Source organism: Rosa rugosa, chromosome 7 (genome assembly GCF_958449725.1).
Source record: "Rosa rugosa chromosome 7, drRosRugo1.1, whole genome shotgun sequence".
Taxonomy (NCBI): Eukaryota; Viridiplantae; Streptophyta; class Magnoliopsida; order Rosales; family Rosaceae; genus Rosa; species Rosa rugosa.
The window spans coordinates 31,011,015-31,037,134 of NC_084826.1; the positions used below are offsets into that span (position 1 = coordinate 31,011,015).

The following is a 26,120-nucleotide window of genomic DNA, read 5'->3' on the forward strand; positions in this document are numbered from 1 at the left end:
GTTTTTTCTGCTATTAAGTAGCAGCCTTGCACTTTTTTTTCAATGGCAATTGGTGACGATTTTTTCTCTGAAACTTCCAATAGTAGAATTGGTACTGGCAACTACTTTACACCACAAATTCCTCAAGCCAATGCTGCTTCTGCAACTGAATATGCTACAAGTTTGTTACCTGTTGCTCCAAATCGTTGGATACTCGACAGCGGAGCAACTCATCATATTACTTCTTCTCCTACATCATTGACAAATATCAAGCATCCTTCTTTGGCACCAGTTTCATTACCTAGTGGAGACACGGCTGGCATTTCTATGACTGGATCAATTCAATTTAATGATTCTTTTCAATTAAATGATGTCCTCTGTGTGCCAAGTTTTAGAGTTGATCTTATGTCTATTGGCAAAACAATCGATGATTTATCTTGTTCAGTGACATTTTTCCCATCTTGGTGTATTTTACAGGACTTGGCTACGAGGACGATAATTGGTGTGGGTAAGCGACGTGGTAACCTCTACTACCTTGTGGCGTTGGCTTCAACTTCTCCTTCCTCTCACTTCGCTTGCAATCTCATCATATCCTCTGATCTTTGGCATCGTCGTTTGGGTCACCTTTCCTCTGCTCGTCTCCAATTTTTAGCTAATAATTCTCTCCATTTTAATTTTGATTCTAATCATAAATGTGACGTTTGTCCATTGGCGAAACAAACTCGCCAACCTTTTCCTTCCAGTTCAATTTCAACTTCGAAATGTTTTTCTCTTATTCATTGTGATATTTGGGGACGTCATAAAATTCCTTCTCTTTCTGGTGCTCATTACTTTTTGACTATTGTGGATGATTTTTCCCGATTTACATGGATTTTCTTAATGCGACACAAAAGTGAAACACAACCTTTACTCCGTCGTTTTTTTAATTATGTAAACACTCAATTCAACACAAAAGTTCAACAACTTCGTTCAGATAATGGGGCTGAATTTCTTTCATTACAAAATTTCTTTCTTGAAGAGGGTGTTCTTTTTCAACATTCTTGTGTTTATACACCGCAGCAAAATGGTGTCGTTGAGCGGAAACATCGACATATCCTTGAAACCGCTCGTGCCCTTCGTTTTCAGTCACATCTACCCATTAATTTTTGGGGAGAATGTGTCCTCACTGCCGTATATATCATCAATCGTCTTCCCACCTTGCTGCTTCACCGGAAAACACCTTTTGAAATTGTTCATCATAAACTTCCTGATTATTCTCGGATGCGAGTATTTGGGTGTATTGCTTTCGCAACCATTCCCAACCCGTCTTCAAAATTTTCTCCTCGTGCTACCAAATGCATTTTTCTAGGTTATCCCATGGGACAGAAGGCTTACAAACTCTACGATATTGAGACCCGAAAAATTTTCACTAATAGAGATGTCATTTTTCTTGAGGACAAATTCCACCATTTACCAAACACAAGCCCAACCGAAACAAATCCAACGGCCCAGCCCATTCCTCTCCCTTTAGTCTCTGACTTTTTCTTCAGTCCTCCTTCTTCACCAAACACGCGTTCTTCTCCTTTCCCCGATTCAGAGACCATGCCATCGCCATCTCCACCACCACATACTCCACCGCCCTCTCCACCACCCAATCCATCGCCCTCTCCACCACCCAATCCACTGCCCTTTCCACCACGTATTCCGCCGCCACCCTCCACTATCAAAACCTATGTTCGCCGCCCTACAGTCCCAGCACCGGCGATCACGCCGTCCTCTCCTCCTCCGCCTGAGTCGTCCGGCTCTTCTTTGGCCCCCACCCATTCGTCTCCTCCTCATAATTCCACTTCTTCCGTTGATTTACCCGAACAGCCCCCAGTTGATGTCGACCCAATCGAAGCCATTCAACCTGACCCTCTTCCCATTGTTCCCGCTGAACCGCTTCGTCGTTCTCAGCGCTCTCGAGAAGCCAACGTTCGCCTAAAGGACTACGTTTGCTCGCAGGTGATTCTGCCTCCGCATCAATTGTCCTCAGCCTTGTCCCGTTTCACACCAGGTACGCGGTATCCACTCTGTCATTACATTTCATATGATCGGTATTCCCCTGCTCACCTCAGTTATATTGCTAATGTTAGTCGGGATGAGGAGCCGACTTCTTATGAGGTTGCATCAGTTGATCCCAAATGGCAGGAAGCTATGAATTCTGAGCTTCAGGCCCTCATTGATAATCGGACATGGAGTCTCGTTCCTTTGCCTCCTGGAAAACGCCCAATCAGCTGTAAATGGGTGTATCGAGTCAAGCGCAAGGCTGACGGTTCTGTCGAGCGCTATAAGGCTCGTCTTGTTGCTCGGGGTTTTACTCAGACCGCAGGTATCGACTATCACGATACTTTTTCTCCTACTGCCAAAATGGTCACTGTTCGTTGCCTTCTTGCTGTTGCTGCTAGTCTAAATTGGTCCTTACATCAATTAGATGTCAATAATGCTTTTTTGAATGGTGATTTATTGGAGGAAATTTACATGTCTCCTCCTCCTGGTCTTCGGCGACAGGGGGAGAATCTAGTGTGTCGCCTTCACAAGTCGTTGTATGGACTCAAACAGGCCTCTCGTCAATGGTTTTCTAAGTTCACAGAGGCCATTCTTGCTGCTGGTTTCTCTCAGTCCAAAGCTGACTATTCCTTGTTCGTCCGCAAGCATGGTACATCTCTCACTGTATTGTTAATCTATGTGGATGACATTCTGATAACAGGAAACAATATGGAGTCTATTAATGCTCTGAAACAGTTCCTCCATACTCGTTTTCGCATCAAGGACCTTGGTGATCTGAAATTCTTCCTTGGCATTGAGGTAGCTCGTTCTAAGAAAGGCATTTACATATCTCAACGCAAATATGCCTTGGAAATTATCAAAGATAGCGGCTACTTGGGTGCTAAGCCGGTTGAGTTTCCCATGGAAGAATCAAAGCTTTCAGACAAAGGAGAATTACTCAAAGATCCTGCCTCATATCGGCGCCTAGTTGGTCGGCTGATTTATTTGACCATTACTAGACCCGACATCACATACTCAGTACATATTCTTAGCCGGTTTATGCATGAACCTCGCTTGCAACATATGACTGCTGCCCTTCGAGTTGTTCGTTACTTGAAGTCATCTCCTGGCCAAGGTTTGCTTCTCCATGCCAATAATTCTTTAAACCTGAAGGCGTTTTGTGACTCTGATTGGGCGGGTTGTCCTATTACCCGCCGCTCTACTACTGGTTATTGTGTGTTCCTAGGAGATTCTTTAATTTCATGGAGGACCAAGAGGCAAAAGACTGTGTCTTTATCAAGTGCAGAAGCTGAATATAGAGCAATGGCAGGTACTTGTTGTGAGCTTACTTGGCTACGCTATTTATTGACCGATTTGCATATGCCTGTTCCAAGTCCTACTGTCTTACATTGTGATAATCAGGCTGCATTGCACATTGCTAAGAATCCTGTGTTTCATGAGAGAACTAGACATATTGAAATGGATTGTCATTTTATTCGGGACAAAATTGTTAAAGGTGAAGTTGTTACACGATTTGTGATTTCTTCACAACAATTAGCAGATGTGTTCACAAAAGCTTTGGGAAAGGAAAAGTTCAAACAGCTCATGTGCAAGTTGGGAGTTATTGATATACACTCTCCAACTTGAGGGGGAGTGTTGGAAAGTATATCTCGCAGCATTGAATTGGGATTGTCTTGATATGCAAGAATATATTTGTATTAAGTAGTTTTGATTTGTTAGTATAGTCTTTGATTCCAATTGTAACTGTGATAACTGTCTTTCCTTACTGGTCTCCTAACTTGTTAGAGAACCACAAGAAATGCAGTAGGTGCCTTGTATATATGTTACAGGATTGAATACAATTAACACAATTTAGCCAAAACATCTTTTCCTATAGCAACACCAAACTGCTCCCCCAAATGCTGCAACTTTTTTGAGTCGAGAAGAATTAGAGCCTTCCAGAGCTGACAGTAGTCCAACCTAAATTTATCATTGAGTTGTTTGTATATTCCATGATCTAGAAGAACTACATGAATTTGGAACACAAAAGGTCATATGAGGTGCACAACAATACAAGCAATTTCAACAATGACAACCACATGCAACCTTATAAAACCATTAAGCACATACCCAAAGAAAAGCCATTCTGCCCTTCTGGAGAAACTAATATATTACCAGGGTGCGGATCTCCGTGCAAGAAACCATGGATAAAAATCATTTCAGCAAACATTTCCAACAACACTTTGGCCACCTGTAATACATACTAAACAAATTAATTAAACGAATATAGTCTCAACTGCATGCAATCAACCAATGAAGGCCTTCCAGATTTGAACACTAACAAGTTGTTTGGATTCAAAAGTCAGTGACTCGATTAACTACAGAAAACACTTCCAACGGTACTTGTACCACTTAGGAGAAAAAGTATAAAAATAAATAGGAACATATATATTACCCAAGTGTAACAGTTAACTAATGTGTATGCATGCATATATATCAGTTTATGTGATGCATATTGGTGATATCAGTGCTATGCTTCAGATCAGGTCATACATGAAACATATGCAAGCAGACGAGCTCACCTACTTTATATAGGAATCTAATTAAATAAGAAGACATCGGGCCTGAAAGATGCTCGTAAGCATCTTGGGTTTGGTTTTATCAAATGCACCGATACTGAGAAATTGATATTTCCAAGCAAGTAGGCTAGCAGAGAAAACTGCTCTAGCCTGCCTGACCATGTAGGCATATATTGGCTGGAAAGGAGAAAAACGTCAATTACTATTTCAGTATTTCTGTAGGACCTTGTCAATCTGATTTAGTCCATATATGTGAATAAAAGCTGAGAGAAATATTGCATTGGCATACAGTAATGAAACTTTTGAAAACATTAGCAAGTTGAGTTCAGGTCATTGGCCTTCCTATGGGCATGCTGAATGTCACTACGAAGTCAAGTTAATAGTAAAATAATTGACCAAGCCAACCTCCAACTGAGAACCAACCAAGTCAAATATGATGACCTCAAATTCATCACTAAAACATACAACATTGCATATTCATAGTTTATCTTATGAGCTTAAAATAGAATATAACAAAGTCTTAGCTAACTTCTGCAAACCAACCTTCACTGGATCTATTTTCCTTTCCTTCAGATAGTCTACATCATCAACCTGGGTTCTAAAGAGATTTAGTAGTATTAGTAGCAAAGAACAGTCATAAATTTATTATATGACTAAACTAACATCAGTAACGTCATACAGTGAAGTGCCAACAATCATAAATTTATCATGTACCACATAAGCTATACCTTGTGTCCAGTACAGAATTCCATCGTCAGAACTTGTTTAGTTGTCAAACCCTGCATACAAACAAGGTGGTCAACTTATTTACCTAGTTGTATTACCAAATAAAAGATATTTCACACATACTAAATTAACAATCAAGTGCCACAATCATACCCAAAATACATGAGGAACCTTGACCCATTTGTTGTTTTTGAAATTATTGGCAGTTCTCTCAGAGTTTCCAGCTTCTTGAATAAAATCTGTGAAAAAAGTAACAGTTAATGTCTTGGTAAAGGTGCTTTTTCAGCATATGTAACAATGATCTAATAAAAAAGTGAAAATAGAAGTACAGAGTAAGAAAGACCAGGAGTCTTGGTAAAGGTTCTTTAACATGTCTTATTCCAACTTACTGAAACTTCAAGTCCGTACTCAATCCAGAAATAATATGTTTCATATCATTGATATAAGAGAAAAATTCAGTCACCGTCCCCAAACTATGCTGCCAAGGCCAATTTGATACCCGAACTCTCAAAAGTATCAGGGTGATACCCAAACACGTATTTTGACATCAAGGTGATACTTCAGTCAAAAATTCCTAACGGGGCCGTTTGTTTGCTGATGTAGCAAGCACGTGGGTCTTATGTGATATTTTTATCAAGGGCAGAATAGTCTTTTACTACTAAAAAAAAAAAAAAAAAGGAACGAAGCACAGAGCTCCATCCCCCCCCCCCCTCACTCGTTTCTGGTTTTCGGGTTTCTGGATCAATCTCTCGCTCTCTCTCCTTCTCTCAACCCCCGTCTCCTCTCTCTCACCAACTTCATCCTTGATTTCTTCACTATCCACCATGCCTCCATATCCATAGTACCTATTGGTACTCCTCCACGACCAGCCGATCCGGACACCAACACCAACATCGACGACGCCGCCGCAGCCGTCGATTTCGAAGACGACAAGGATCACCATCCCCAAAACGACGCCGTTGTTTTCCCACGTGCAGCTGCTCCCCAACGGCGAATTATGAACCAGGGGCAGAGGGGAGTGTCGCCGGGAGGCTCGGAGAAGGCGGCGGAGACAAGATCAGAGACGACGAAGCAATGTTCTAATCGATCTGTCTGGGCTTTTACTTTCTGGGTTTTCAATCAATCTCTCTCATGAACATCTCCATTACTTTCTGGGTTTTCAATCGGAGAACCTCAAACTCTTGGTTGCTCTCTTCCTCAAGCAGCAAAGCAAAAACTCTTGGTTATTTTCTGGTTCGATTTCTGATTCTTCAACGTTAAAGTCTCTCTCTGAAACTCTTGGTGAGTTACTGTGTTGAAATTGGAAGTATGCAGCTTCATACTATGCCTCAATTTATATGTAGGGATCAGATTTTAAAATGGCTTTGCCAAGAGAAAGAAGGTGGCAACTGCCAAGAAGAAGAAATCTACCAAAGAGTTGGATGCGGCTGCAAAAGCTGCTGCTCAAGAGGCTGCTTCCAGGAGGCTCTGCGGTAAAAGCCCAGTTTTGTTCAACATGTTAAATATGAGCATGTAATTTACCATTGTTCATATGGCCAAGTTGTGCGAAATAAAGAGTGGGTTTTGGGTCTGGTTTTGTTAAAGATGACCCTAATTGTATTGCGGTCGGTTGACTACAGGAAGTTTCACTTGAGCTTTTTTGTTTACTCAGTTGCATTAGACATATATGTGGATTGACCAGTTTTGCTCATTGCATATTATTCCTTTTCATAAGCAATTGAATTGAGCCCCCCTCGGAAGCAGTTAAGCAGAGGAGATTCAAACTCGAGATTAAGTACCAGATTAGAAATTCTCAAAGATTAAGATTGTTGAAAGGTAGAATACCTATCTTTTGTCTGATGAAGAAGAAGAAGAAGAAGAAGAAGAAGAGAGAGAACAAAAAGAAATGAAAAGAAGAAGAAGAAGAAGAAGAAGAAGGAGAAGAGAAAGAAGAAAAAGAAATGAAAAGGAAAAAAATGAATTAAAAAAGGGTAAATTGGTCATTTTACATTTTTTTGGGGCCCACGTGCTTGCCACGTCAGCAAATAGACGGCTCCGTTAGGAATTTTTGACGGAAGTATCACGTTGATGTCAAAATACATGTTTGGGTATCACACTGATACTTTTGAGAGTTCGGGTATCAAATTGGCCTTGGCAGCATAGTTTGGGGACCGTGACTGAATTTTTCTCTTGATATAATATACAGCTTACCAAGCTCAAGAGAGATAGCCTGCACAAACTCTGCTACCAGCCATCCAAATCTGTACTCTGGGAAAAACTGTTGAATGAAAAGGAAGTTCTTTAACTGGAAAGCATTTGACATGTAGAAGTCTAATCTTCATTTGCAAAAATCTATGTGGGGAATTTAGAAATAAAATAAGGGAAGAAATGCTACTCGATGTGCGCCATTTAGACTTTTTAACTTCAGATAGCTTCGAGTATAAGTCTTTTCAGATACATAAATTATTTTATATCAAAAGAAGAATTAAACTTTAGCTTTACTATACAGTTACCCAAAACCAATCACTTTGGAACACTTCATATCTCATCATGAAGGGGTAACAAAAGTATGAAATTGCATCGCTTGGATACTAAAACCAATTATCAGTAGACATAATATTTGCAGAGATAGAAACTGGGGAGTTGGCACTACTTGATGTACTCTAAAGTAGGTATTCAACCATCCAAAATAACATAATTTGCAACCAAGGGTCCCTTCATTAGTCAAAATATAGATAAGGGAAAGTGAAATTCCTGTAACCCATTATTTAGAAAGAAGTTTATGGTGATGCAGAGTGATCAGTTCTAACCATGAGTACAAGAAGGGAAAATGGCATGGCTTTCCTTATTTCAGGTAAGTCAATTCATTTTCACCTGAAAAATCATTATTGCTGATAATTTACTTATTCTCCCTGGTATACTAAAATCAATCAAACACAAGAAAGTGAAAAAAATATAATTAGTATTAAAAGGACAAAATTTTGTATAATAATCTTCTGATGAAATAAATGGGCCAAGGTGATAATAACAATTTCTAGTCTTAATGTTGTGTTGAAAAGGTAATAAGGCTGCAAATCAATACAAAATGTACGCAAACCTCATATATGCATACGTGCATTAACAGTATTTACTTGTGAATCAGTGATAAACAAATGTACTTTAAGACTTGGTGATTGAGCACATTTTGGAATATATACGCCAATATTCATAAACTTAAGGCTGGAAAGAAATGTACCCACCCCAGGGGTCAAAACGAAAAGTAGCTTGGCTTGGGAAACTGGTTGCTTAGACATTACCAAGCACCAATCCAATACTTGAGATTAAAGAAATTATTATTATCATTAAAATAATAATTATTATCAAAAATAAATAAATAAAAACAGGTCACAAGCATAAGGTGATTGATTAGCTAGGTTTGTGTGAACATTTCAGAAATCTCAATAACTTTTGTAATAAAAGATATCATGCTTGTGTTGGTGGTAGACTAAGTCAATCTGCCTTTCTTGTTGTGGGAGAGACAAAAGTTGGTTGGCACAACTATAATATTTCACATTGTTTGCAGCAATCATGAAATGAAGTGTTATGAGATTCAGTATGTACCCATGTAATGGATTTTGAAATGAAATACATTGTTGTTGTATCTAGTTTCATTTGCTGCTCCAGACCAGGGTACTGCACCTATTATAGAACCAAGAAATAATCAACCAAAAGCATCTGATTTTTTTGTTTTTTATGAGTACCAAAGCTTTTATTAACACAAATAAGGGGAATTCAGAATAGGGCGCAAGGAGTCCAGTAATATCTCTAACAAACATAGAAACATCTATAAAACAGAAAAAACATTTAAGTGAAACAAAGAACCAGAACACGACAGCTAAAGTCCAACAGCTTTTGAATCCAAAAGAGTGTTCAATTGGTATTAATGTATATGAAAGTTAACGAATGGGCAAATGTATCCCTTTTAGAAATTGAGACTCCTTTTCATAAGAATATTGTAATGCCACGATGTATTTACTAATGAAAATCCTGATAAATGATTATATTATATATGTTAAAAGCAGGTTAATTGACTGACTATACAACCACAGGAAAACTTCTAAAGAGAACCCTTTTTATAGAAAAATAAATGGTCAAAATAATTGTGATAAAATGGTCCAACTTCCAATGTGATCCAAAATCCAAACCATCTATTTGTTAGGTACTCATAAAAGAATTATTATTACCAAAAAAAAAACAAAGGCAAAAACAAAAAGCCAGACAAATTGGAAAGCCATTAGACATCTAACTCTGATCAAATAAGTAAAGGAATATAGTGTTTCTAATAAACATTTAAATGATCATGATGATAATTTACAACTTGACTGATTTATTTCCATGAATGATTCTCGAGTATAAAACCAATTTAAGACTTAGGGGGGTGTATTCATTTAAGAGTCTACAAGATTTTTTTGTATTTTGAAAATCTATGGGTATTCAATTGAGATTTTAAACAATCCTTTAAAATCTTGATGTATTCAATTAAGATTTAAAATTATCCATTCAAATCTGCAGATATTCAAAAGTATACGGATTTTTAAGGATTTCATTAAATGCTGGATTTTGAATGATTTTATAGTGCTTTTTATACTTATCAAAACTCAAAAACAATCCAACCATTTTCCAAGAGATTTTGATGGATTCTTTCTCACTCAAAAAATGAAGAAGCTCTTCACCAAACAAAAAAAAAAAAAAAAAAAAAAAAAGAACAAGAACAAGAAGCAGCTCTCAATAGGTGACACTCATCTATTTTGTCTTAAACCTATCTTCCCACTATCCTCCTCTGCCTGTGCCTCTGCTCTCATCTAATAATTTATTTTTATTTTTATCACTATAGCTCTGGAAGCCTTAATCCTTCTAGCTAATTAAGCTCACTTTCAATGGTATTGTTAAGATGATACATACACACATGTTTCTTTTTTTTTAATCAAACCCGAAGCCGGGTGCCGATATATATACATATATTCATCTAAAACCATAATAGGCCGTTACATACACACATGTTTCTTTTGTAAATTAGATATGAAATAAATTATGTCATTAGTTTACTACTTTATTTTTTGTGTAACATTTTGGTTGATTAGTTTTATCTTATTATTCATATATCATTATACACAACATAAAGAATGGTAGATTGCCATATATATATATATATATATATATATATATATATATATATATATATAGACACACACACACTTTTTTGTCACTGATCTAGCATTATAGTTGGATCCATACATCCATTGCTTTTAAAGAAGAAGAAAAAAAATAACCTACCAAAAACATCATAAGAACTTGTAAAATCTAAACAAATACTAGTAAATCAATCCATTAGAATCAATCAGAGTCCATATAGAATTTAAACTGTCACGCCCCGAATTTTGAATAACAAATTCAAATCCGAAACATGAATTAAACAACTTAAACAAATAAACGTTCTGAATTTTTTTTTCTCAGAAACAACCTCGCCACTCACGCTCAAATTCAAAACTCGAAGACCTCGAGTTAATTATTACAACTCACTCGTACAAAGTAAATTGTAAAGCTCTAATGAGCATAACAAACCTCACAACTGAAAATCAGAGTATTACAAAGCAGCTACTCTACACGGTTCGATCACCTTCCTGAATTCTCCAGTCCTGTAGGATTATCCGCTACACCGTTTGAATAGTGTACCGGGATTGCAACAACACAAAACCCGGTAAGCTTTTGACAGCCAGTATGAGTAAAAGAAAGAATGGTTGATTTATTATAACACAGTACTTTTAACTCAAGTAACAACCAACAATTTCAACATCCACAAAGAAAACCACAATCTCGATAATCGATCACCAAAATCATTAACTCCAAATCATTTGAAATCACACACAAGAAATCAAATGAATCACTCATCTCTACTCTTAACAAGATGTCTTTATCCCCACAATACGGAATAATATTTCTCAACTTTCTACAAGTCTCATCCATCACTGCATTTCCCAATTAAACTAATAAGAACATTAATCATGCATAGAAAATTTGTCACACCCCGAATTCTGAATTTAAGTAATTCATATTCGAAGCATGAACCTCAAATACCCTGTTTATAATCTCAGAATTTTTTTCTCAAAATCAACAGCACATTACACCTCTCGATAATTACATAAACCAAATCCTCAAGCTACTTATTACAGTACACTCTCACCAAAACAAATTATAAAGCTCAAGAGAGCACAATTCTCCTCACAAAACAAATGCTATAAATCTAATACTAATACTCTAAACCGCACGATCACTGCCCTGATTCTCCTGACCTGTAAGACTACCCGCTACACAATTTGAATAGTGTACCGGGAGTTGCAACAACACAAAACCCGGTGAGCTTTTGACAGCCCGTATGAGCAAACAAGAAAGAACTGTTGATTTATTCAATTATATTTATTATAACTCAAGTAAACAATCGACGCACTCACAATGTAATTCCAAAAATCAAAGAAACATATATAAGCATATTTATTCTCGATACTTCTTTTAAAACTCAGCATTTGACTGATCACCACCAACAAATATTGCAACATTAATATGCGAAATAACATTAAAGCAAAGCATGCTTGATTCTCTTTCCACTAACACCTTCACATATTAACAATATATCACAAATAGATATTTGATCAAAATAATATAAGTACACTTTTCTTTTTAGTGAATTTTCGGATTAACTGGTAACAAATCATAAATACAAGTGCTAGGGTCCAACGTACTATACCCAAAGCACGAGTAAGCCAGGTTGACTGGTAACAAATCACAAATCCACGTACTAGGGTCCAACGTACTATACCCAAAGTACGGGAAAGCCGCAGCATACTAGGGTCCAACGTACTATACCCAAGTATGTATACTCAAAGTAAGCAACCTTCCTAAGAGTATAATAGTGCACTATCTGTAGGGACTAGGGCCCAAGGCTAACTTCCACATAACACCAAAACACATTTACCAGTAATTCACTTAAGCACGGGGTAGTAGATAACACCCGACTTCACAATTGTACTTCTCAGACATAATCAAAATCACCAAAATACAATCTTTATGATTTATAGATCGTATATATGTATATGTACACCCACATAAAGAGACATATTATTTCAAGACAAATCTTTATTTCTTAAAATAATTTCCACATATTCACCATTGGGCATATAAAATAACTTTCACATCACATTATCAACATTTCATTATTCAACAATTAAATGTGAGATTAATATCTTGAATAATATCCAAATCCATTCTCAATCATTTCATCACACCAATCACACGTCAACCAATATATATATTCCACGTAAATATATATATACGTAATCATCCGCTCAGGGATGACCACTAATACCAACTATAGTTCAAGCATAAAAACCGTGAAATTCATTTGTATAATAAAATCATTTTACTTACCTATGGACCGTAGTTGATCAAGTCCATATGATTTAAAACAAATATTTATTCCATAAATATTTTCACACAATTATGACAAAAATAAAGTAATTAAATTTATTCAGTTCGTAATATGAACCACGTGAGGTTTACTCACCTCTAATCCAGCTGCGTCTTCTTAACAGCTAAAACAACAATTTTCCCGAATTGTCCGCCAAATCAATCCGTCGATAACCTAATCCAATAATGATCTTAACTTAGCCAACAACTCATAAATGTAATTAAACGACGATCCAACGCTCAGATTCAAATTAAACGATGATCCAACGGTCGGAACCTCACGGATCGCCTTTAGGATCATCCTCCAAAATTATCACGAAGATCCAACGGTCAGATCTTCCTGAATCGCCTTTACTAACATCTCCACAAAATTATACGAAAATCCGACGGTCGGATTCTCACGAATTGCCTTCCGAATTACTATTTCTCAATTATACGAAGATCCAACGGTCGGATCTTCGCCCGTGACCTCACAAAGTCACCGGGACAGTCATACGATCAACATATTAAAATTTGAAGTAAAACCGATGGTCTGATCTTCGCAGATCGTAAACCGAAGATAAAACGTAAAAACCGTAAATAGTAACGTAAAAACGTAAATCCACTATTTATCAACTTTTTCTAACATGACCAAGTTATATATCAAAACGCTCGTATGGATGCATAGATCATCGCCTAGATAATGAAAACTCGAAATATGGTCTGATACGCCGCCACAAGCGGTGGTCAGTGGGCGGTCAACGCGGAGGTCAACGCAGGTCAACCACCTCCGATGGCAAAGTGACCAACTACAAACTGGTTCAAAATGAAAGGGTGATCGACTTCCATACCTGGAGCTAAGTCTGGTTTGGCCTAGATCGTCCTAGATCAAGCTTTGAAGTTGGATTAATCCGGAGCGTCTGATCTGATTCCAGATTGAATCAGAGCCGTCGAAAAAGTCAAACCTTGATCAAGCGCTCTACACCCAAAATCGTCATGCAAGGCTTATATGGGGATGATCAGGGGGAGGAGGAGATCACGAAAATGGGAACGATCGGCCCACGAAACGCCGGAAAAATGGAATTCCGGTCGGGTCGGGTCGACTAAGACCCGTCGGGTCTGAGGGTCGAAGGAAGAGAGAGAACGGAGAGAGCTGGGGGACTGTTCAGCAAAAATGAAAATGTTTCGTCCTTAAATGAAATTTCTGATTTTTTTTCGATATTTATAGAAAATTCCCAAATTTCAAAAATTCATAACTTATTCATACGAACTCCGAATATTGCGTTCCACATGTCCACGAACTCGTATCGATGAGCTCTACAACTTTCATGAAGGAAGTTTTCCTAAATTTTGAACGTATAAAAAGTCAACTTTCTCGGCCCCCCCTAAAAAAACGTTCGTTTTCGAAAATAAAATCGTTCGAACTAATTCCACAACTTCTCCAAGCTTCGTACTCGCTCCTACTATCGTGAAATCATTTCTAAAAATCCATGGAATTTAATTTGGATTTTCGGGGTATTACAGTCTACCCTCCTTAAAGGAATTTCGTCCCGAAATTTAATCGTGAGTCCATTTCTCCCGATTAAAGTTTTCAGAACACTAACCAAGCATCAACTTGATCACCACAATTCTTACTTCAACTACCACGCTTGACTATACTATCTCCAACTTTACCAATACTGTAGAAATCTACAGATACCATACCGTAGAAATATACAAAGCTACGGTTCTACGTATAAAAATACGTCCGTATACTGAGCGTATACAAGATCCAAAAATAAATGTAAGAGGCAAGGGTCGAACTCCCGACCTCGAACACAAAAGTTTTGCTCCCAACCACTGAAGCAAGAGCTGCTTCCAATAATATATGCTCACGTGTTATATTTATTATGTCATAAGCGACATAAATAAAATAAAAGGGGTGACAAGGTTCGAAACCTTAACCTGCTGCACAAAGGCTTTGCCCCCCAACCACTGGAGCACAAGCTGCTCTCGATGATAACTATACCATTCCTTTTATTTAAACCAAGCTGTTTCAAATTGTTTCAACAATCCGGCCCAAAACACCCAAAACTGTTGCAGAAATCCGGCCCATGAATTTCATCCCAAAACTATTCAGAAATTTGGCCCATGGATTTCACCCAAAACTATTTCAGAAGTTCAGCCCATTGGGCCTCCACCCACAACTACAGTGAGGGCCTTGATCCGAGACAAGCCCACGTACGGCCCACCTGCCACGGCTTATCCCTTCCGTGATTTAAGGCAATCAGAATCACTTTCGGCTAAAGCTGTCTGCCACAGCGCCTCGAAATTCGGCATGTCCCCTTACACGCTCAACACGCGCCAACAGCTTTTCCGGGTTTCGGGGCGACTTTAATCCAACGCGTGGATTCAAATTCTGAGATCGTTCATCCAACGGTGGAGATCTGCTCACCTTGTTCTATAAATAGGTGCATTCTGGAGACGCGACTGTTCACTCCAAAGGAAAAGAAATTTTCTTCCGAGCTCAAGCCTTTCTCTCTCAACTCTTCAGCCTTTCTCTTCTCAAATCCCCAGTTTTTCACTCTCAGATCTTCAATCTCTTCCTCCAAATCTTCAATCCTTCTTTCTCAGATCTTTTCTTCCATTTGAAGATTCGACCTCATCTTTCCTCTGAGAATCTTAGATCTCCAATCACCAGTTTAACAACTCCAATCCTTCTAACAAAATCTCCCTCAAACACTAAACCATGTATTCCTCGATTTTCACATTCTCTCACCCCATGACCCAAGAGCCACGAACTCTGCAACTAATGGAGCTCCAAACCCCGCAACAAATGGAACTACAACAACAGCAACCAACAGAGGAGGGAGGAAACACCCAAGCAGCCGGAAGTAGTGCCAACATGGATTTCTGGCGAAGCCGTACCAGGTGGATTCCTACTCCAGAACAAATAAGAATCCTCAAGGATCTTTACTACGTCAAGGGATTTAATTGCCCAACTACAGAGCACATTCACGAGATCTGCCTCCAGCTGAACCAGTATGGACATGTTGAGGGTAAGAACATTTACTTTTGGTTCCAGAACGTCAGGGCTCGAGAGAAGCAGATGAATAGGTGTAATCAGGCTGCTCCAGTGCCCATGGGAACTAGTTCTCTTGGTACTGGTGGATCCATTGATCTCAATTTTGGGTCCACTGGTTCTACTGGTGCTGGTGGATCCATCGACATCAATTTTGGGCCAGCTGGTGGATCCATTGACATCAATTTTGGGTCCACTAGTTCTACTGATGATGGTAGATCCATTGATCTCAACTTTGGTTCCACCTATTCTACTGGTAATGAAGGATTTCTTGATTTAAATTTTGTTTCATATTCTTCCTCACACTTCAACACTAATACCAGTACAACTCTTTTGGCACAACAGGAGGACAAACATCCCTGCAACAACGAGGAGGAGATCACCAGGAGGTTCAAACTCTTCCTTTGTTCCCCGTGCATGGCGAGGACGTCTTTGGTAACCTGAAGGCTACTTCCGAGGAAGGTAGCGCTTTTGGTTACTATTCTGGTGGCTCAGGCGGTTACCACAGTGGCTCAAACGTTTCTCTTGAGCTCAGCCTCAACCCATCCGGAGCTGCTGACTAGGCTTAGCATAGCATAGTCCTTGTTTTCCTTTTTTTTTTGTAATATAAAATCAATAAGATGGTGTGCATGTTTTCTTTTCTTTTTGTTTAACCATCAACAACACCAAGGATCGAACCTTGGTCACCCAATACTATTTTCAAAACCTTAGCCAATTATGCTGCACACATCTTTCATAATTGGCATCCTCCTACGAAGAGCTTAGAGTATTAACTCTATTGCCCCAGCACTAATTAAAGTGGTAAAAGACTCATCCTAAAATTAATAAGATTGAATGTATGTTGATACTCTTCCAAAATCACAACAAACACTCAAATAATTTCGAACACAACAAGATAGTATTGCACACACAAACAAAGTTGTAAAAGACTTCTCTGTTAAATAACGAAAGATGCATCATGCAACATACCACATAGAACAACACTTTACAAAAAGAAGTCACACGCAAAAGTCTACTATAGACATCAAGCACAGCCTGTCACAACACACCAAGGAATCAGGTTCTCCGGTATCACACTTCGCTTTAGTAAGAAAAGTCTTAAGTCTAATAAGGCACCTTTATTCCTCACACATTGCTAAAATTAGCATCCATTTGTCTCATAATCTCTCACACTCCTATCATATTGAGTTATAAGATCAATTCTCTTTCCAACTACTCCTAACTCCTAAATCCTCAACATTTTTCACCATTTCAACCTAAGAATAGAATTCATCACATCAACCACTAATGGAACAGGCAGCTCAACCTCTAATGCCTACACCTCATCCTCAATTGTCTCCATAGAAAGATCACGTTCCTACACCAGACTAGGCCTCTACCAAAGGGTCTACTTCAATCCTTAGTTATGCTTCCCAATTTGTCCATTACTTCTGAAGCATAGCAAAAATTGTTTAAAACTTGTATAACACTCAAACATAGCATCAGTCAATACAAGTACCTAATAACCAATATACTAACACACCAAGGGTATTTCATAACTCCTACTACGACCAAACGTCCTAGATGACTTCTAACACTCTCACATACCAATGACTTGATCAATACTGAAGAGCACACGATGGGGATCCGCTGCAGACGGGCCATCACTCGGAAAGTATTGACAAATCATTAAGTATGCACCTCACGCTCTGATACCAATCTGTCACACCCCGAATTCTGAATTTAAGTAATTCATATTCGAAGCATGAACCTCAAATACCCTGTTTATAATCTCAGAATTTTTTTCTCAAAATCAACAGCACATTACACCTCTCGATAATTACATAAACCAAATCCTCAAGCTACTTATTACAGTACACTCTCACCAAAACAAATTATAAAGCTCAAGAGAGCACAATTCTCCTCACAAAACAAATGCTATAAATCTAATACTAATACTCTAAACCGCACGATCACTGCCCTGATTCTCCTGACCTGTAAGACTACCCGCTACACAATTTGAATAGTGTACCGGGAGTTGCAACAACACAAAACCCGGTGAGCTTTTGACAGCCCGTATGAGCAAACAAGAAAGAACTGTTGATTTATTCAATTATATTTATTATAACTCAAGTAAACAATCGACGCACTCACAATGTAATTCCAAAAATCAAAGAAACATATATAAGCATATTTATTCTCGATACTTCTTTTAAAACTCAGCATTTGACTGATCACCACCAACAAATATTGCAACATTAATATGCGAAATAACATTAAAGCAAAGCATGCTTGATTCTCTTTCCACTAACACCTTCACATATTAACAATATATCACAAATAGATATTTGATCAAAATAATATAAGTACACTTTTCTTTTTAGTGAATTTTCGGATTAACTGGTAACAAATCATAAATACAAGTGCTAGGGTCCAACGTACTATACCCAAAGCACGAGTAAGCCAGGTTGACTGGTAACAAATCACAAATCCACGTACTAGGGTCCAACGTACTATACCCAAAGTAAGGGAAAGCCGCAGCATACTAGGGTCCAACGTACTATACCCAAGTATGTATACTCAAAGTAAGCAACCTTCCTAAGAGTATAATAGTGCACTATCTGTAGGGACTAGGGCCCAAGGCTAACTTCCACATAACACCAAAACACATTTACCAGTAATTCACTTAAGCACGGGGTAGTAGATAACACCCGACTTCACAATTGTACTTCTCAGACATAATCAAAATCACCAAAATACAATCTTTATGATTTATAGATCGTATATATGTATATGTACACCCACATAAAGAGACATATTATTTCAAGACAAATCTTTATTTCTTAAAATAATTTCCACATATTCACCATTGGGCATATAAAATAACTTTCACATCACATTATCAACATTTCATTATTCAACAATTAAATGTGAGATTAATATCTTGAATAATATCCAAATCCATTCTCAATCATTTCATCACACCAATCACACGTCAACCAATATATATATTCCACGTAAATATATATATACGTAATCATCCGCTCAGGGATGACCACTAATACCAACTATAGTTCAAGCATAAAAACCGTGAAATTCATTTGTATAATAAAATCATTTTACTTACCTATGGACCGTAGTTGATCAAGTCCATATGATTTAAAACAAATATTTATTCCATAAATATTTTCACACAATTATGACAAAAATAAAGTAATTAAATTTATTCAGTTCGTAATATGAACCACGTGAGGTTTACTCACCTCTAATCCAGCTGCGTCTTCTTAACAGCTAAAACAACAATTTTCCCGAATTGTCCGCCAAATCAATCCGTCGATAACCTAATCCAATAATGATCTTAACTTAGCCAACAACTCATAAATGTAATTAAACGACGATCCAACGCTCAGATTCAAATTAAACGATGATCCAACGGTCGGAACCTCACGGATCGCCTTTAGGATCATCCTCCAAAATTATCACGAAGATCCAACGGTCAGATCTTCCTGAATCGCCTTTACTAACATCTCCACAAAATTATACGAAAATCCGACGGTCGGATTCTCACGAATTGCCTTCCGAATTACTATTTCTCAATTATACGAAGATCCAACGGTCGGATCTTCGCCCGTGACCTCACAAAGTCACCGGGACAGTCATACGATCAACATATTAAAATTTGAAGTAAAACCGATGGTCTGATCTTCGCAGATCGTAAACCGAAGATAAAACGTAAAAACCGTAAATAGTAACGTAAAAACGTAAATCCACTATTTATCAACTTTTTCTAACATGACCAAGTTATATATCAAAACGCTCGTATGGATGCATAGATCATCGCCTAGATAATGAAAACTCGAAATATGGTCTGATACGCCGCCACAAGCGGTGGTCAGTGGGCGGTCAACGCGGAGGTCAACGCAGGTCAACCACCTCCGATGGCAAAGTGACCAACTACAAACTGGTTCAAAATGAAAGGGTGATCGACTTCCATACCTGGAGCTAAGTCTGGTTTGGCCTAGATCGTCCTAGATCAAGCTTTGAAGTTGGATTAATCCGGAGCGTCTGATCTGATTCCAGATTGAATCAGAGCTGTCGAAAAAGTCAAACCTTGATCAAGCGCTCTACACCCAAAATCGTCATGCAAGGCTTATATGGGGATGATCAGGGGGAGGAGGAGATCACGAAAATGGGAACGATCGGCCCACGAAACGCCGGAAAAATGGAATTCCGGTCGGGTCGGGTCGACTAAGACCCGTCGGGTCTGAGGGTCGAAGGAAGAGAGAGAACGGAGAGAGCTGGGGGACTGTTCAGCAAAAATGAAAATGTTTCGTCCTTAAATGAAATTTCTGATTTTTTTTCGATATTTATAGAAAATTCCCAAATTTCAAAAATTCATAACTTATTCATACGAACTCCGAATATTGCGTTCCACATGTCCACGAACTCGTATCGACGAGCTCTACAACTTTCATGAAGGAAGTTTTCCTAAATTTTGAACGTATAAAAAGTCAACTTTCTCGGCCCCCCCTAAAAAAACGTTCGTTTTCGAAAATAAAATCGTTCGAACTAATTCCACAACTTCTCCAAGCTTCGTACTCGCTCCTACTATCGTGAAATCATTTCTAAAAATCCATGGAATTTAATTTGGATTTTTGGGGTATTACAAAATTAATTCAGGAAATAACCAACACGCATAAAATCAGAAGTCATAGTAATCCCTGCATATAATTTAGTTCAGGAGATTACATTAAAATCAAACAATAAAATGAAAACGAGAAATAAACGGGAAATCGAACCATAGAAATGATCAAGGAAATAAATAGAGATAATAAACAATATAACCGAAAAAGAAGAAAAGAGAAAAAGAATAGAAATTTAAACAAAAGAATTAACAAGGAAATTAATTAAAAACATCATCAACTCACACTAATAAATCCATCCAAAACTCAACACCTTTTACCAAAAGGACTTTTACAAGTCACATCGTGACAAAATCATAGGAAATGTTAACCTAACAAATCATTATGAAATTCCGGTCCAACCTGGACACGTTGGCAGACAGACTAGAGCTCTAACTGATCGAAATCACTAACCGGGCCAAAGGCGTAATTACGATATATTGCCTGAGGATGCAACCTGCAAACCCCGGATCTTTAGGCCAACCTGACCCTTAGATCAAAACATTTAAGCGAGTCGCACTGGACCCAAAATGTTAAAACAAATCAAACGGAGAAATCACAACCTGTGACTCTCAAATCCTCAGACCACCGGTCGTCAGATTAAAACATTTAAAATGGTCATACCGGACCTGAAAATGTTTCCCAACCCAAAAGGAGAAATCACAACCTGCAACTCCCCAAATCCTCAAACACTTTTCAAAACAATAGAAATACCATTTCCCACGACATATTGTTTCCCGAAAAGTCATACCCAAAAACAATATATGAACTCACTCACAAATATTGTTTGCATCACAACAATTCTACCAATACATATATGTTTCCGACATATGTAAATATTCAATTCAATAATCCACATACCACAATGCCACACCATCCATATATATATTCCACATAAATATATATATACGTAATTATCCGCTCAGGGATAATCACTAATACCAACTATAGTCCACACAATAAAATCGTGAAATTCATTTTTATAGTTTAAATACATTTTACTTACCTATGGACCGTAGTTGATCAAGCCCATATGATTTAAAACAAATATTTATTTCATAAATATTTTCACACAATTACGACAAAATAAAGTAATTAAATTTATTCGGTTCGTAATATGAACCACGTGAGGTTTACTCACCTCTGATCCAGCTGCGTCTTCTTAACAGCTCAATTAACAATCTCACGAATCGTCCGCCAAATAAATCCATCGATCACCTAATCCAATAATGATCTTAACTTAGCCAACAACTCAAAAGCACACATATACGGGAATCTGACGGTCGGATTCTAACTTATATAAAAATCCGACGGATGGATTCTCACAAATCGCCTCCCGAATCACCATTTCTCAATTATACGAAGATCCAACGGTCGGATCTTCGTCCGTGACCACAAAAAGTCATCGGGACAGTCATACGATCAACATATCAAATCTACAATTCCATCAGACGGTCTGATCTTCACAGATCACAAATCGAACGATCGAAATCGATCGAAACTTAAAAATTCATAACTTAATCATACGATATCCAAAAATTACGTGTAATCTACCAAAATGATCGTATTGAAATATAGAATCTGAAAATGTACAGAAACCATATTTTTGATCCCCGGAGGTGGCCGGAAAGGGCCGCCGGAGTTAGTGGCAGAGCCGCCGCCGACCACCGCCAATGGTGTCGGGGCCGGGCTGCTCTTCTTCCTCTCATCATGCTTAACAAAAAACTCTAAAGGCTTGCTATCAGAAAACATCAAGAAGAGGTCGAAAATTACCAAACTCAGTCACGGTGGCCGGAATTTTTCCAGAATCCGGCGAGAGCTCCGATCAGCGTGAAAACGTCCACCACTCGCTTCGATTCCTTCTGGAGACTGGTTCAGAATCTCAAGGCGAGTTCATCAAGCCAAGAATCACAAAGAAAGGTGGCCGGAAACTCAAGATATCGGCGTTGACTCAAAATCGGGCTTAAATCGGGACAAGCTTTCCGCCGCCGCTACAGGCCGCGCCGCCATGAAAGGCTGCCACAGACAGGTGCGCAAGGACCATACGAAGCCAATGGAAGAAGTTTGGTGAGGATCGGTGGCCGGAGGAGGAAGATATGGCCGGACGAAAAATCAAGGCGATTTCCGGCCGAGAGCGTTTTCTGCAGCAGATTTTCCATTTTTGGAAAATCTGTTTTTATTTTTGGAAATTTCCAAAAATGGAAGCTTTATACCAAATTGGAAACTTTTTCAAAAAAATCATAACTAATTCATACGAACTCCAATTTTTGCGTTCCACATATGCACGCGATCGTATCGACGAGCTCTACAACTTTCATGAAGAAAGTTTTCCCAAATTCTGTATGTATAAAAAGTCACTTTTTGAGACCCCCTAAATAACGTTCGTTTTCGAAAATTAAATCGTTCGAACTAATTCCACAACTTCTTCAAGCCTCGTACTCGCTCCCACAATGGTGAAATCATTTCTAAAAATCCACGGAATTAAATTTGAATTTTTTTTCTGGGTATTACATAAACAATCCGTGGATTAAGTAAATCCATGGATTATAAAAACTCAAACAAAATCTTTTAAAATCTGAATTGAATACACCCCCCTTAGTAATTGAGCATGTACTCAGCATCATAGTGAAAATTGTACAGACATTCCCTAAATCAAGACTCATGGAGCTCTGTTTATATCTATTACTGTATGTATAAAATTCATATTGTCTAAACCAGAACAATGCGAATCACAGAATGTAATCAAGGAACAAGATATCATTTATTCAAGAAACTCTGATCCCTAAATATTCAATGACCAGAGTCTCTCAGGAACCAAACCAAATAAATGTTGGATTATTGTACACATTTGAAGTCCCTCTATTACATAATTCCTACAAGACCTTCATTAAATCACTCCTGCAATATTAATTCTCATGTGACCTACATACTGTTTTTCTTTTTAGCTTTCCCATCTCCTAGGAATTGAATTTAAACTTAAGGAATAGCAAGATCAGTACTGAGAGCTCTGAAGAAGAATTAGTGGTTAACTCAAAAATTACAATTTAACTTCAAGACAAAAAAACTATATAAGATTTATCAAAACAGACATTACTCTGGACACCAACCTTGATTGCTACTGCTTGATGATCCTTCAGAACTGCTTTGTGTACCTGAGCAATTGATGCAGCAGCTAAGGGTTGTTCATCCAGTGACAAAAACCTGAGGTAGCCGTAGATCCCAAATACATAAAAATAGCCTTATAAATTTGGAGTACACTGGAAAAAAAATAAACCAAAAAAAAAAAAAAACACACACACACACACAATAAGAAGATGCAATAGTTTTGAAGGCACGTGTTACAATCAAGAATTTCCAATGACTCCTACAGGCATGTCACGGATGTGAAATAAATGATTTCGAGTGACCCCTAAACATGAAGACAATACAAAACATTATCTATATAGTTCATAAAAGCAACAAATATCACATTATATTTTCTATGACTGGAAAACAGCTACCTTTACAATGGCAAAAAAGAGATCAGTGCACAGGCCACTTTTAGATCTTAAATGTGAAAGACTCTTTGTATATGAACCTATGCATGTGTATTCCTGACATAACCTCGGAAGCTGCTAGTTGTAAGTTGCAAATGCTTAAAGACACTGGTACAAGTTGACTGTGCTATTAGAGCTCCATGAACGGAGTCAATGAATTATCACTCATATTACCATTTCAACAAATATGATAAATCAAACCAGTGAATATCACTGGAAGCAAAGTAACCAATAGTTCAAATCCAAATTTTTGCTAAAAAGAAGTAATCATCTAAATCAAAAGCGACCAATCTAGCCGTATAGTGTCACGAAATACTTACGTATCTGACAGGTTGTGCCCCAGATTACGAATTAGTACTTCTTCAATAGCTTTAAAGTGACAAGGAACTGCCTAAGCCACCAGTTAAAGAGAATTAGCAACCATATGTTAGATTAACTTTCACCGCATAAATTGATAAATATATACATCACATAGTCAACAAAGTGCAATTCAAAGATATTAATTACAGACAAACTTCATCTATACCTTTACTTTTATTTATTTTATTTTATTTTATTTTATCATTGTATATTAGAAGAAAGGAACTTTATTAAGACAAAACTCGGAAAAACTTACCATGGACAAGAAGTGCACACATCAGAAAAATTTACTAGAACTAAACAATTATGAAGTCCACCCTAGTTCATTATACCTGATCCTGTAATGAGGAAAGAGTTGATGAGTATTCTTTTGGAACCTGACGCATAGCTGCAACAAATTGACCAGCTTTCACATAAAATCCTTTGTTGGCTTCACACAATTTCAGAATTCTCCAAGCTGATCGAAAATGAACCTAAAAAAACCATAAGACACAAATGCAGCACCGTAATTCAGTTCTCAGACTATAAGACGACTATTACTTGTTTGAGCATTATCTTATTATAAAGTTATCTGTCTAATACTGATACTTTAGAAAAGAGGACAAAATGGAGAGGGGGACTCAAATGCTGGCCTTGGTTCTGGGTCTTATCACTCTCTACTGCTGGAGCTCTAAGCCTGCACTCTTTTATTGATTTGACAAAACATAAGAATGTGACAAGCGCGGAGTCACTAGAATATGTCATACAGTCCCATGAGTTACTGTTGTTTGAATAATACCAGTATCCTAAAGGGGAGGGCCTAAGATCAAGGTGCACGCGCTTGAAACATAACGGTTAAGCACAGCAAAGGAGTCTTATCTCCAGGATCCTAGAATCAAGGACTGACAGCATAAGAAATTCTTGATAGCAAACACTCCTAAACACTTATTGCCAATTTCTCATGCGAAACTCTTGCATCAAAATAAGCCTAACGGCACCCTCAAGTGCTCTCTGGTCCTTATTCTTAACTGTGAATAAACTCTAAAATACAACCTTGCAGCAGCCACTATAGTCTGCTATTAAATACACCTGTTCCACAATCATTTTGTTGGAATCAGTACTTGTAATTTAATAAATATCTTGTTCTTTGAAATATTTTGTTCCGCAGAAGAAGGCTGTTCTCTAGTTAAAAATGACTTTCCATCGTACCCTTAAAAAGGGCAGGCTAAAAGAAAAAGAATATGGAAACTAATAGTACCCGAGATCAAAATTTACCAGATTCTGGATTCAACTTTGGGGAAACTAATATGGTTTTCTCTCTTCTCTCTCCTCACCCCCGAGCCTTTTCTCTTCCGTCTGGGCTTCCTTCCTCCGCCTGCAGCGCCGCCGTCCGGCAACGCCAAGCCGCCCCCAAGGGCTCCACAGCCTCGCCTCGACCTCACCTAGCTGCTGGACGTGACCTTTTCCACAGGGCCGGCCTCAAATCCGGCAGATCGGAGCTGCAAACTTTGAACAAAAAAAAAAAGGTCAACGCCGGTTTTCTCCTAGCTCCGGCCACCAAAGCTCACGATCCTTATCTCCCTGAACTCGCCTTAATCTCCTTAGCGAGAACCAAGAAGGACCGGACCTGGGTCGATCGTTTTCACCTTCGTCGGAGCTCGACTTCTTTAGATCGAAAAACAACCCTTCGATCCGAGTATCTCGAGTTACAGACCACCTCTTCCTGTGATTCTTGGCTTGGTGAGTTCGCCTTGAGTTTCTGAACAATTTTTCA

The 26,120-nt window shown here is 38.2% G+C and overlaps 1 protein-coding gene and 2 long non-coding RNA genes across 5 annotated transcripts; 1 reads left to right on the forward strand and 2 right to left on the reverse strand.

The window, feature by feature from the left end:
• Positions 1-3,701: 3,701 nt before the first annotated feature.
• LOC133723571 (uncharacterized) lies at positions 3,702-25,755 on the reverse strand. Of its 3 annotated transcripts, XM_062150430.1 has the most exons (11): positions 25,622-25,755; positions 24,700-24,840; positions 24,328-24,398; positions 23,579-23,672; positions 8,871-8,948; positions 7,482-7,548; positions 5,445-5,530; positions 5,294-5,344; positions 5,109-5,156; positions 4,117-4,237; positions 3,717-4,012 (listed from the first exon to the last, which is right to left on the reverse strand). In XM_062150430.1, exons 2-11 carry the CDS (start codon positions 24,751-24,753, stop codon positions 3,849-3,851), a joined length of 834 nt encoding a protein of 277 aa, XP_062006414.1. In that variant the 5' UTR covers positions 24,754-24,840; positions 25,622-25,755; the 3' UTR covers positions 3,717-3,848. The 3 variants fall into 3 exon arrangements, with proteins under 3 accessions (XP_062006417.1, XP_062006416.1, XP_062006414.1); XM_062150433.1 differs by lacking the exon at positions 8,871-8,948 and having other exon boundaries at positions 3,702-4,012; XM_062150432.1 differs by lacking the exon at positions 5,109-5,156 and having other exon boundaries at positions 3,709-4,012.
• LOC133723574 (uncharacterized) lies at positions 6,009-6,937 on the forward strand. Its single transcript, XR_009853135.1, has 2 exons — positions 6,009-6,524; positions 6,635-6,937. It is a non-coding gene; the product is annotated as an uncharacterized LOC133723574 (long non-coding RNA).
• LOC133720123 (uncharacterized) lies at positions 10,715-22,434 on the reverse strand. Its single transcript, XR_009851698.1, has 3 exons — positions 22,245-22,434; positions 21,613-21,689; positions 10,715-10,960 (listed from the first exon to the last, which is right to left on the reverse strand). It is a non-coding gene; the product is annotated as an uncharacterized LOC133720123 (long non-coding RNA).
• Positions 25,756-26,120: the final 365 nt, after the last annotated feature.

What these genes read in the sequence shown, in the direction of transcription:
- LOC133723571 (XM_062150430.1), bottom strand. Translation starts at nt 24,753, where the DNA reads ATGCGTCAGGTTCCAAAAGAATACTCATCAACTCTTTCCTCATTACAG. An exon ending in AGGTTCCTCATGTATTTTGG is followed by an intron (nt 5,345 to 5,444) that starts GTATGATTGTGG and finishes GTTTGTATGCAG; the next exon opens with GGTTTGACAACTAAACAAGT. An exon ending in GGAAAATAGATCCAGTGAAG is followed by an intron (nt 4,238 to 5,108) that starts GTTGGTTTGCAG and finishes TATGTATTACAG; the next exon opens with GTGGCCAAAGTGTTGTTGGA.